Here is a 13,636-nt window from a genome sequence, read left to right as displayed (position 1 = left end):
AAACCTCCATGTTTTTTTTACAACTCGACGAGAAACGAAGCTACTTTAGTGACATTTATGCGGCGCAAATCGTTGCGTTAACATGGAGCCAGCGTTACTGACCGTTGGCAGAATGTCTGTCTTTGTCGGCGACTTTTAAAGGTTATTCAGAACAGTTTGTAGAACCTCAGTCCCTCGTAGGTAAGGCTTCAATAAGAAGGCATTTCATTGGATAACCCACTGACGGTGCAGGCAGTATAAGCACACGCCATTAAACCTACTTTTACAGCAGGGAAGGACCAGCGCTTTCAACATGTTAGCGCTTTATTAGTCTCCCTAAAGGCCCGTGCATGACCATGATGTTTTGTTTTGACCAAGACACAGTAGTGTTAGCTTATGTTCTTTCTGCATGAACCTGTAGTCACTCCATCTTACTTTCTGTGGCTTTTATTATCTCTATTTACCTCTCATCAGATGAGATAAAGCAACCCCCTCCAGAAATCCAGTTTTGACATTATAGTACACACTTGCATGTCTATTCAAACCTTGTATGGTCTACAGAGTAGGGCGTTAAAAGGGTAGTGTAATGCAAAGCAATGTGTTTGATAAACATATGCTTTAGCTAAAACGAATGCAGCCTGATTCAACACATCTGAGATAACCTCTACTTTCATGAAGGTTCAAACATGAAAAAAAACACTAACAAATCTCATACTGTGTTTCAAGTTGGCCCCAGATTTTTGGAGATCATGGAGAAAGTGGAGGTGTTTGAGGTTGTGAAAGTGACTGAGGAGGTGGAGAGCTACTACAGCCAAATGGAAGTGACTGCCCCAAAAAAGAGGAAGGGAAAAGCTCAAGAAGACAGTGTTGAGAAACCTAAGAAGCCTAGGTAATGTACATATCCCAAAGGACTTTCACACACATCTGTTACAATGCTGTCATGGTGCTAATTATACCCCCATCTTAAACAGGGATCAAGCTCAATCATTGTCATGTATGGATTATATATGTGGAATCTGTCTGTATGTTTTAGGTCTGCCTACCTGCTATACTACTTTGATGTTTATCAGATTATGCAACAGGAAATCCCTAATCTACCACAGTCAGAGATCAACAAGAGAATCAGCGAGAGCTGGAGAAGGCTCAGTGTAGCTGAGAAAGGCTACTATCTGGAGAAGGCCAAATCAGAGAAAGAGGGTACAGACACAGTAAGCATCCTCAATTTTTTAAACTTCCCCAATAACAACCTGCTCATGTAAATGCCTTTAGAATAAACGGCACTGTTCAGAAGGAAATGTGAAGGTGTTTAAAATGCTTATTTAGACATCTTTTTATGTTCAGAATAGCTGCTTATTTGCAGTTAAATGATGTTTACTAGTTTTCAGGAGGACCAGAATCACGGTTAATGCCAAGTTAAACACAGCTGACGTAACTTTAAACAATTTCACAGTCATGATCAAAAAGTGCAAAACGAAATATCTCTGATGAATCACTGATTTCTAATAAACTGAATATACTATGATACATAAGCCAGCCTTTTTCCTGTTTAATAAGTTTTATTACCTACAGGGATAATTATGTTTATTATGTTGCACCAGTACAGCCTGCACCAATAAATTAATGATAGTACCAAGCAGACAACCAAGCAAATCTTTTTAAAAATGTTACCCACGATGGAGTGCTGGACTGATATACGCTGTTGAGTCCTTCTTTATGATTATACACCGCAGAGCTCTCGTGTAGTCTTTTGAATTGATTTCATTTGTAATGACTACATTTGTCTCATGTAACTACAGATAAGGCAGTATGAAGTGCTTTGTCTTGATAATGGCCTGATTCTCTAGTGTCTAATATAATATGTCTAATATTGATTTTATTTATCGCCATGAACAATATTATTGATTGTGCTTTTCCCACAGCCGTCACTCAGTCCCTCCAAAGACCCACCAGGCTTCCGCAAAATCCTCCCAAGAGCCAGTTACTTTCTCTTGTCCAAAGGCTGCTCCTCAAATCAGCAGCTGGGCGGCTCTCAGCCAGAGGCGAGTGTGGACTGTCTGGACTCACCAGTGCAGGGAGGCCTGCCTGCCACCTCTCTCACCCAAGAGCCCCAGTTCACACCCCTTGGGTTGGCCGGTGAGGTGGAGTTTTCTGAACACCCCATCGTTTTTGACAACATAGCAGAGGAAATGGAAGTGGCGTCTTATTCCACGTCTTCCGGAGGAATACTTCCCTCCTCTTCCTCCTCTGTCTCATGCAAAGCTCCGGTCTCCACAGACGCCCATGTCTCACAGGGCTCTGTTGGCCTTACAGCAAATGGGGTCACGCTGAAAGGGGGTGACACAGGAGTTGGTGGCAGTGGTTATGGTGGGGCGATGGTACAGCAGATACAGGGGGAAACTACACAGGTGGTCGCCATCATACCCACCCAGGTGAGACTTAAATATTCTTCTAACAGTTAGCAGAATTTGTTAATAGTTAAGAATTATTAGGGCTTAACCATTTTAATCGATTAAAAGTGTTTAAACTAATGCAGTAAAGCGATTTGTCCATCACTTCAGAACCTAGAGCCCAAGTCTTTGCCAGTTGTCAGCTCTGTGGGCCCAATGATGATGGTCTCTGTGGGAGCCAACGTAGACCAAAGTGCCAAACCCTCCTATAAAATGGTAAGAACCCTAATCATTCATCCACCTCACAAATGTCAATTCTGAAGTTGGCAAGCACATGGAAAATGTAAATCAGGAATATCATTATTTAGGTTTAAGATGATGACTGATAATAGAGGTGTGGACTTCCTCGTTTCCTTTTTTTTTAATGAACAGTCTGTGAAGACATACACCCGGAGAGGTCGAGGGAGGTGTCTAAATCCTGGATGTTCATTTGTGTATGTCACCCGCCATAAGCCACCAACGTGCCCTGAATGTGGGAGCCACTTGGGTGGAAAATGGATACCTGCTGTAAGTGTGAAGCAATATCTGCACAGACAAGTCTGGGATATGTCTCATATGATTTTCCAGGAGCTGTACAAAGATTTTTCCAGTTTTGATCTGCGGCTCGAGTCTGTTAACTTTGTCTGCATTTATATATTAGGCCAAGAAGACTCATGAGAAAGAAGCTGCGTCCAAGCAATTGCCACAGAAAGCTGAAACCAAGACTAAGGAAAGCTACCAACCCACGCCTCCCCCTGCTCAGGAGGGGAATGCTGACAGCAGTAAAACAAACGCCGCTGGGAGCCAAAAGGAAGGGCAAGTTAAACGGTGCCCCAGAAAGCAACGTGCAGCTCCAGCTGGAAAGCCAGCAGAGGGCAGCAGCACCAAGGAGCAGGAACAGACAAAGTGAGCACCCACAAAGTTTCAATGCATTTCAATGTATTTTCTGTTTTCTACACGGAGCATGCTATCCATGTGGGCTGTGACTGTGAAAACTGTCGGTGCTGTACACCATCTGCAGATTGGTGCTTTAACGCCCAAGTGCAGTAGGCATATATATAAATATATACATAACTTGGGCTTTCTAGATGTGGGATGAATAGTTATTAGTTGTTGCTTAAAAGCTGTATAAAAGTGTGGGATTGAAACATTTTGTTAACCTAAAAATATGAATAACAGGATTATAATGATGCCTGTGTGTGTTGTTGCAGCTTTTTCCTTGCAAGTTTTTTTCTCCCCCGTGTACATCTCACTTCATTTATGTTCCCTCTCTTTCTGTCATTGAGTAGACAGGTGAAAGAAAGTCTTCAGGGCAACACAGTCCAAGGTCAAGACAGAAGCAATGCCACTGTTCAGAAGAGGCCCGTGAGACCCATCCTTCCTGCCTACTACAGCACAGGTGAGATAAAACACACGACACACCGACAGTATTCTGTTGTCTGTTGTGTTCAATTAAGATTTTACCATATGGATTTACACATTGGCTTGTGTTTGTGTCTCTAGGTCGCGCTTTGTTCCAGATCATAACTGTGCCACCTGACAAAGAAAAGCTTCAGAGCGCAAACAACAATAAAACATCCAACGGTACTGTGTATCATTTAATTTTATTGCTATTATACTTTGTGATATGTAATCTTAGCTTGGAGATAGTTTTGTTGTCTGGTCAGTCAGTGCTTATTATTGGCATATACCTTTTATTATACAGAGAGGAAGTGATATTTGTGTATAAGTGACTGCACTTTCTGAGGTCTCTGCTGTTAACTGATGTGGTTATTGTTCAACCACAGTGCCTCAAGAGAGTTTCCCAGGTCTCAAACCCAGCACTTTAAAGCAACTCGGCCAGACGAAACCGACAACCGCAGCCAAGCAGGTTAACACACGCACACGCACACACACACACACATAAATACAAATAGCAAAGGCGATTCCGATCTGGTCCAGTGTCCTCACTCCTTTGCATGTCTTTTCACAGGATTATTTTGTACAAGCAGATGGAAACAGGCCTGTGTCTTCATTGGTTGATAGAAGAGTGAATGTCCTGTCAGTTGTGCCTTTCAAACAACACACCGTTTCCAGCTTTGTCAGTATACTAATATTCTCTATGCAATTTTGCTTTATTATTAAATTAAACCAGATGTTCCTTTCTAATGTCAATGTGTTTCTGGACATCCCCCTTTTTTCTTTATCTGTGGGTAATTCTTGTTCTTCTTTTTTCTTTTAGGATTTGGGACTGTCTACAGCGCGAGGAAGGGGTCGGTGTAAGAACCCCTCCTGTGACTACATGTATAAGAACAGGCACAAACCTGCAGTGTGCCCTAAATGTGGCTGTGAGCTGAACCAGAAGAACACCAAGGGAGCAAAGGTGAAAACTTACTGCCGCTGGATTATTCTCAAGTGACGGCTTTGCATTTGTCTTTGTCTGTTTGTAGGTGTTTTTGTAAAGTTCTAGTAGGATTTTTCACTTTTACGTAAGTGATTATTACAGCTAACCTCTCACCTCAAAGCTCTCTATTATATGATCACAAGTCGCGATAGCAATTTTGGTATTGTTTTTACCTTGTGTGTCTGTGTTTGTGTGTGTCATCATGGCAAAATGTGGTCCTGGAGACACTTACGCCTAACGGAGAGGTGGTTTTGAGTATTTTGTTAGGTGTTTATATGTCTGTCTGTCTGCGGCCAGATTTTTTTCCCTGTGATACTTTCATGGCCTTGCAAGATACAGTCACAACACGTTACAGGTGTGTAGTTGAGATCAAAATGAAGACAAAGTTTGAAAATGTGTGTGATCGGAACATGGGGGCAGAAAGTTGTAGTAGGGCAAGGGCCAACTCCCCACTTTATGCTCCGGGTCCCAGCTGGTATGATCCCATTGCAAGATTGTGAAGTGAAATGTCAATTTTTTTCCTTCCTCAGTCTGGGACTCTGCTCGATCCGTACCAGGCCCTGAGTCCTGCTCAGAAGGACATCCAGCGCCAAAATACCCTGCAGTTACTGCACCGCTCTGTGCAGATTCCTGAGAGTGAGACCGAGCTTCAGGAAACGTTGACCCTCATCCAGGAGCTCAACAGTCTCCAGATTGTCTTGGTTCAACCCAGCAGCCAGGAGCACGAGGGCAGCGTAGAGGCGGAGGCGCTGGTGGAGTCCGGGTGGCCTCAGTTCTATGAGTCAGCTGCTACTCACTGTGGTCTGTGTCACTACCCTCTCTTCAAAGGAGGTCAGAGGTGAGAAGATGTGTTTTTGTATTCTAACTATCCTGCTTAATGGCATGTTGTGTTGAAGTCCTGTTCCCTAATGTATGTATGTATGTGTGATTGTGTGTGCGCGCGCCTCCTAGTACCGTTGCAGGGCAAGAGGACTGCTGGCTGCTTACTGAGACTCTGATCCAGACAGCCACTCTTCAGCTGAAGGTGTGTCTCAACGTGCAGTGTCTGGCTCTGCACAGCTTCACAGACCTGCACCCAGGTAAATGGCACCACTTACAACAACTTGTACATTGTTCAACTACTTTTTTTCATCAAGTACTGAAGCCTCAGAGATTTTCATTACTCTCTCATTCCCCTCTATCATGTCAGAAGACACTCTGTATTTGTTTAGAATATTTCCAACACATCAGATAAAACTATAATTGTACTTCTGGGAATTATGGGTATCACTTCTGTTTCATAATTTTCAAAAATACTGGTACAAGGTGGAAGCTTCTGCATTTGTTTAGGGTGATTGTATGTGAGACAATTTAACCAGCCAGGTTATTATTTTTATTATTATTATTATTATTATTATTATTATTATTATCATCATCAAATATCTCCAGGGTTATAACATAAATGTTCTGTTGTTTAGTATAAGAGACAGAAAGCTAGAAAGCAATATTTCGCTCAAGTAGTCATGGTAACTGCAATGCTCAGTCACAGTGCATCAAGTGCATGTAAATAGCTGAGGAAGAATTATTTTTTAAGCGGTGGCATGAGCTGTTGTCAGCTGTTGTCAGCGTTCTCTGCTAATTCAAATGTTGATTCTTTTTGTGACAGGGTTGTTCAACATTGGGAACAGACTGCTGGTCAGTATAGACCTGTTTCTGAAGGTCAGGGCCAGTATCAAACTGGGCCAACCCCCCTCTCACGCAGCCAGGACCATCCTAGACCACAACCCCAATCACCCTGGTATGAATTATGGGACTGTTTGATTTCTGTCTGGTATTTTGAACATTTGCAATCTTGTATCTGCAGTCTTTTACAGTATGTTTCCTGCAACTTGAATTCTGTCATCCTCCTTTTACATCAGTCCACTCTCTGAGTCCAGAGGAGTTATCTCAAATTCAAGAGCTTCTCCTGAGTGGCTACTGGGCCTTCGAGTGTCTGACAGTGCGCGATTACAACGACATGATCTGCGGCGTTTGTGGCGTTGCTCCCAAAGTGGAGATTGCGCAGCGATACACGAGCAACGTGCTGGAGCTAAAGAATGTAGAGGTGAGAGATGAATGAAAAGAAATGAGGGAAATTAAATTACATTAGTAGACCTCTCCATGTGCTTACACACAGTTTTATTCTCTCCACAGTTTACCTGGCCTGACATTTCAATCTTAGATGAGGTACACACGGACGACTTCTGGCTGACCATGGAAAGTGAGGCTATCGAGCAAGCGACATTCCCCGCTGACATCCCTATCACACGGGTGGATGCTTCCATCATCGCTCCCTTCATCCCCCCTCTGATGAGGAGTCCCACTGTCATCAACACAGAGAAGGACAAGGTCGTGTCACACCCACAGCAGCCCTCAGGTACCTGATTCTTTTAATCTCTTAGCAGTCGCCCCCTGTTGGAAGAGGAGTGAGGGTGGGGGCTGGGGAGGTTCAGGGGGAGGCAGCAGGTCCACAATAGATGGCACATAGAAGTGGTTTACATCATCTGAAAGCTGGGAAGCTGAAGGGAAATTTGAGACGCAGCTCAACACATTTTATAAAGTTCTTCTAGTCGTAAGCTTAATAAACATTGGGTTATGGCGCCTATTCATTGTCAAGTCAAATCAGACTTTATTATCCCACCTGGGGGAATTTGGTTGCAGCAAACAAACACAGTCATCATAGAAAACAAAATGTTGAAATTTTAGAGGGTGTCAGGTTTTAGAACATTATGATGAAAGTGTATGATGCTCATCTTCATTATGTCTCATAAGTTGTTGTAGCAATTTTCAGGCTAATACCATTTGTTACACAGATTTGGTGATAAATTTAACTCTTTTTTTTTTCTCCTCAAAAATTGATTTGGTGTCAAAAACTTGACATTTGGAGATTTCTTCAAAAATTGCATTTTTCGGTGATTGGATGGCGAGTACTTTAGTCCTGGAAACCCCCTTGGTTTCAATATACCTCAGAAAGCCTCCTCACACATCCTCTGAATGCTCCAGGTCTCTAGTTTGTGGTTGTAAAGTTTCATGAAGCTGTGATTATCCTAGAGGTCACAACAGCTCATTTTATACAGTGAGGTCAAGTTCAAAAAATGTTCTCACTACAATGAAATGTTACTATGAGGACTAAAATCAGCACACACTCCCGTTGGGCTCATTGAATCCAAGAGTTTCAGTCATACCAAATTTATGCAATTTAATACTGTTTATGGACCGCAGTATGCAGAAATAATAAAATAAACAGTTTTGATAATAGGCGACAAGAACGCTTTTGTAATGCAGGAGAAAAACTGTATGTTTTTTTGCCCCAAACTATCTGGATTATCAAAGTGAGCATGTCTGTAAACGGGAGACTTGTGGGTACCCATTGACCTAATTTTCATTCTGATAGCTTGAGGTCAGAGCTCAAGGGACCCTATTAAACTATTAAATAATTTTGGTTACACCAGTAGCTTTTATGAACTTTAAGAACACAGTTGTTTTTTTTTAGATTCTTTTTATCGCTCTTTTGCCTTTTAATTTTAGTGCAGTTGAAGATAATAGGAATTGGGAGGGGAGACGGGGGCGACACGGTGCAAAGGGTCGCAGGTCTGCCCCCCCCCCCCCCCCCCCGAACACATTTTTAAAAGAATGGTTTTAATCCTCTGTGTTTAGGAGATCCATCAGTTTTAATGCGTCTGATTCATGATGGTGAGCTGGATCTCAACAAGATTGAAGATCACAGTGAAGACGAGTTGAGAACGATGCTGGACCGCTGCGGGGCGAACATCACCCCAGGCTCCACTAAGGTGTGTGTGTGTTTGTGTGTGTTTGTGTGTGTGTGTGTGTGTGTGTGTGTGTGTGTGTGTGTGTGTGTGTGTGTGTGTGTGTGTGTGTGTGTGTGTGTGTGTGTGTGTGTGTGTGTGTGTGTGTGTGTGTGTGTGTGTGTGTGTGTGTGTGTGTGTGTGTGTGTGTGTGTGTGTGTGTGTGTGTGTCTGCTCCCATGTTTTTGCAGTTTTATGGTAATTACTGGAAGCGAACATTAAGTACTTGCTAGAGGACAAGTGTTACTGTTTGTAACACAAATTATGTGATAAGTTCTTGTTCTAAAGAACGAGAAATCTCCTTCTCTGCCCTAACACACTGGGGCTGGTAAGACTTGAGCGTCTTGCTCAAGGTATATCACTTGTTTTGAAGGTTGAAGGTCCTTGTTTGTGTTCGTCTTAGCTCTGCTTACTCTGGTGTGCTCATATCTGTGTGGGAGTTCGCTCAAAAAAGTCTTTCTGTCTCGCTCTGTGTTAGAATGAGCTGCTGGCCTCCATGATCTCCTTGTACACACTTGTTCACGGTGGTCTCTCCACGGCCCCACAGCCCCCTCCACACCTCACTGCTGGCAAGCTCTCAAAGCTCTGCCCTCACAAGGTAAAAACCACGGCAGCCCTGTCATCCTTTTAAAAATCTGTCATATATGAAAAACAAATATGTGTTAGATAAGAAGTTTTCAGTGTTACTCATCCGTTTCTTAACACCTGTGTCCAGGTGGTGTGCGGCTCTAAGTACTTGGTGAGAGGAGAGACGGCTCGAGACCACGTAGACTTGCTGCTGTCCTCCCGCTACTGGCCTCCTGTCTACGTTAGTGACTGTGCCCGTCAGGTGGCGCTCTGTGCTGACATGCAGTACCCAGAACAGGCAACCCAGATGTGGGGAAGGAACCAGGGCTGCTTCTCTGATCCTTTTGAAAAGCCAGAGGTGAGTGATTTGAATCAAATCCAATTCTCTAATAAGGAACTCACGTGTGCGCTGGTTGAATTTCAAAACTAAAAGATACAAGGCCCAATCAGTATTTCTAAGGAGGTATGTTCATATTAGGGCTGAGCGATATGACTGAAATCTTCTATCCCTAAATAGGGCCTCAATAACGATATATAACACAATATAACTGTTTTCTGGTAATTCAATAAATAAATATTCTGTATGATATAACCACATGGTAAAGCCCTTTTTTGTATACTCCTGTGTTACTTAAATACAGCTGACAAATTAAAAGATTATTTTCTCATTTTATTAAGAACTTTAGTGCAAAATGAATGTATCATGAAAGGATCAGAACTTAAAGCGCCATCCAAATAACATAAATATTGCTGTAATGCAGCGCGGCTGCTGGCTTTTTTTTTGACATTGCCATAGAAAAAATATAGAAAAATAGACACGATAGACATTTTTATACCGTTTTGACACAGTTGAACACTGATTATAATAGAAAAAATTGCCCAGATTTCTCTGTATTTACCAACATTAATTATGAAAAAACTAAAAAGCTTGGGCTTAGTCTTTTGTATACAGTATACTAAATTTACAGTTTACGCCTGCAATTCAGTGCATATATTTATATCAAGAAAACTGTATATCTGATATTTATATACATATGTATATTTGTTTCTGTGAAAAAGACTCAAAGTGTGTCCCTGTCTCAGATGACCTCTTTCCTTTGTACTCTAGTTTGTGTCATGTGCTGAGCTACAGGACCAGCTGTACAGCGCTGACCTGTCATTGGTGGCAGAGAACCAGCAGGTCCACCCCATCACTAAATCAACCTGTTGCTGGCTGGTTCATCCTCCTGACGTGTCCCAGGAGCCTCCCGTTCTTCCTCCAGAGCACCACTCAATGGTGCTCTGCAGAGATCTGGAGCCCTACATTAGCCTGATATCTGAGCTGAAGAAAGAGAAGGAAGAGGAGGCTGATGAGGGGGCGGAACAGAAAGAGCAGACAGACAAAACTGAGAACGACTCCGCAGAGAACCCAGCGGACTGTTACTCAGTGAGCCGTGCACGGCGGCAACCGGTGGTTTTCAACAACGCCGCTAATTACTACCTTTACAACCGTCTGGTAGATTTCCTCACCAGCAGGGACATTGTGAGCCAGCAGATCAACCAAGTGGTGAAGGCCTGCCAACCTGGGGAGGTAGTGATCAGGGACGCTCTGTACCGACTGGGAGTGGCACAGATCAACACAGAGGAAGATGAAGGAAGTGGAGTGGAGGGACAGACACAAGAGGGAGGGACAGAGACATATGAGGTTGTGCTTCCCGAATAGAAACGTTCAGGGTGGACAATCGACATGCAGTCAGAGGGGGAACTGAATGTAAAGATGGTTGCCTGCAAAGACAGCAATGCTGTTGATAAGATAGACATAAGTGCTACCAGAAGGATAGACAGAATGTGGATAAAGTAGGTTGGCAAAATGGACCTTTTTGTAGGTAATGAGAGGAATAATCAGTAGTGTTTATACTAAATATAATAAATACATTTCAGATAACAGGTGACACTGTCATATTTTTAACCAACTAACTAACTAACCCTACAGTAACAGTGAGTAAGAGATAATAAAAGTCAAGACGATGGAGACTGAATCTTAAATTATTATTTTTAACTGACTAAAGGAATGTAACAATAGATGGTCAACAATAATAATAATTGTTTTTTTAACCAAACAGGACACCAAGACAAAGAAGTGAAAATGTGCATGAATGTGGCCTTTCCTGTGACTGAAATAATATAAACAGGATTTTAAAAACTCCGCCTAAATGTATATATTTAACCATGAATTTGTATGTTGTATTTATTTCAATTTTATGTCCATGAGACATTTCTGCTTACCTCTCTTTCTCTCTCTCACCTCGCATCCCCCGCCACTTGTTGCCTTTTGGACTGATTTGCTTTTGAAAAGTGATGATAAATGTGCATTTGTCGGTCATACTTAACCATGATGTGGTGATGGACCTTGTATTTTTATTCTGGATTACATTTCCTTCTCAATGGAGATCTATTCAAGGTCACATAACTTATTTAAGACAACAATCGACTGTCTTTGAGAATGAACTGAAGATATTTAGCAGATCTGCCTACAAGAGGTGCTTCAGAAAGATTACTTGTGTCACCGATGCTCTGCCTAACACTTTGATTAAAATGAATGATGGGTTTACAAGATTTTCAATCGTTGAGACAAATAAAGGTGTAGTCTGTGATTCTACTCCAACGCATGCTTTCTCTCAATATCTCCTTGTGCTCTGCTAGCTGTCCTTTCTGTATGTGCACTGAAAATTCTAATTCTGATGTTCATATACACTGTAAACAGGAAACAAACAAAGTGGTTCGAACCCAGTTACACATCACTATTCCGTTTGCGCACCTGCACAGGACGGGGGAAAAGGCAGAATACGTACACAGAGGCAGTGGGAGCGGGAGGAACGGTAAATCTGGCCCATGCTAACGTTAGGAAGGATCACTGATGGGAGGGAGTGTATTTGTTTGGGTGTTCAAATATCAACAAATGTTCTTCAGAATCGCTGACTCCATCTTTAAGTCCTGTAAATGAAACTGCTGATGGAACAAATAAATCTATTTAAAAAAAAAAATGCATTAACTCAATAGATACTAAGATGTTTGTCTGATCTGTAACATTTAAAAATATGTAGGAGCAATAGTTCTGTGATTTAACAGTGATGAAGCTTCTTTAAACTGGCCTTTCACTACAAATACTATTATAACTTTTATAGATCTTAGAAGTGGTGGGCAGTGAGCAGACACACATCCTCATGTAAGCTGCTACAAACATAACAGCAGTGAGGGTTTGCATCCATTCATCAAAACTACCAGAATTACTATCGTTCTCATGCCAGTCGTGGTTTGAAAAGAGGCTTCAGATATCACCAATGTCATGGTTATCCACAGGGGAAAAAGCCCTACATCCTACAAGAGTTGCACAGATTTGATGTTTATTTTTTTCTTTTAAAGCTTGGACATCCTAAAATACCCTAATTTTAACATCAAACCACTTCAAATATTTTTCTGGTTTTCCCCTCAAGCAACGTTTTCAGGATTGTGAATACACTGGAATTCTTTATAAGGGGACTTTACCTCCACTTTCAAAGAGAAATACTGTCTTTTTTTATTCAGTAACATGGCTGTAGTCAATAGTCTTCCCAGAGTAACATTATGTTTGCAAAATAAGCTTTAAAGTACCATTGTGTAGGATTTAGTTGCATCAAGTGGTGAGGTTGCAGACGGCAACCAACTAAATACGGCTCTCCTCAACCCTCCCTTCCATGTGAAGTAGAACCGATACGGTGGCCTTCAGGTGACCTAAAACACAACAGGCCCTCTCTAGAGCTGGTGTTTGGTTTGTCCATCATGGGCTACTGTAGAATATGGCGTAGCAATATGGCAGGCTGTACTATAATTATGAATTTTTTTTCCATTTCTGCCAATAGAGCTGCCTAAATCCTAAACACTGGTCCTTTAAATGTGATATATTTAAAGGATTTAAAGTGCGCTATAGTATGCCTACCACCACCGAGACCAGCTACAACGTTACAAAACTAACCATTTTGTTAATGAATACTCTGGCTTTAATTTTTATAAAATACTTAAGTACATGCCGCTGCCTATACTGTATATATTTGCATTTCCTTAAAGTAAGAAAAAATTCAACAGGTCGGCTAACTTTAATTTATACCATTCTACTGAAGGTTAACAACCAACACAACAGAAATTTTACAGTTTAAATCTTCACTTACTGTAAAACAGTGCAAGTGAGCTTATTATTTAGGCTTTTTTCTTTTTTTTTAAAGGAAATGATGAGAAGCTTATTGAGGAGAAAGAATAACATAAAGCCCAGGAATGTTTTTTTGTGCCTTTGCCAATAAGGTCATTGATAAAATAAGATGGAAAAGAAGAGAGGAGGTCAACAAAAGCACTGCAGAGATTGTTGCACTTTACTCAAACTCAGTATTATCTCAGTTTCTCGATGGACAACCGAACAAATGCACCTCAGAGAGTGTGACACCCTA

The 13,636-nt window shown here is 41.8% G+C and overlaps 1 protein-coding gene across 1 annotated transcript; it reads left to right on the top strand.

Moving 5' to 3' along the window:
• Positions 1-83: 83 nt before the first annotated feature.
• hmgxb3 (HMG box domain containing 3) lies at positions 84-10,881 on the top strand (the record flags this gene model as incomplete). The annotated part of the gene is made up of 21 exons (XM_083915412.1): positions 84-180; positions 706-868; positions 1,013-1,187; positions 1,899-2,408; positions 2,538-2,642; positions 2,799-2,933; positions 3,067-3,311; positions 3,695-3,804; positions 3,909-3,989; positions 4,193-4,275; positions 4,378-4,485; positions 4,627-4,767; positions 5,319-5,626; positions 5,740-5,867; positions 6,434-6,565; positions 6,687-6,871; positions 6,961-7,183; positions 8,464-8,597; positions 9,091-9,210; positions 9,328-9,537; positions 10,288-10,881. Exons 2-21 carry the CDS (start codon positions 729-731, stop codon positions 10,879-10,881), a joined length of 3,867 nt encoding a protein of 1,288 aa, XP_083771538.1. The 5' UTR covers positions 84-180; positions 706-728.
• Between the last annotated feature and the right edge of the window lie 2,755 nt (positions 10,882-13,636).

Source organism: Echiichthys vipera, assembly GCF_963691815.1.
Source record: "Echiichthys vipera genome assembly, chromosome: 6".
Lineage (NCBI taxonomy): Eukaryota > Metazoa > Chordata > Actinopteri > Perciformes > Trachinidae > Echiichthys > Echiichthys vipera.
This window is presented reverse-complemented; position numbering and strand designations above follow the sequence as displayed.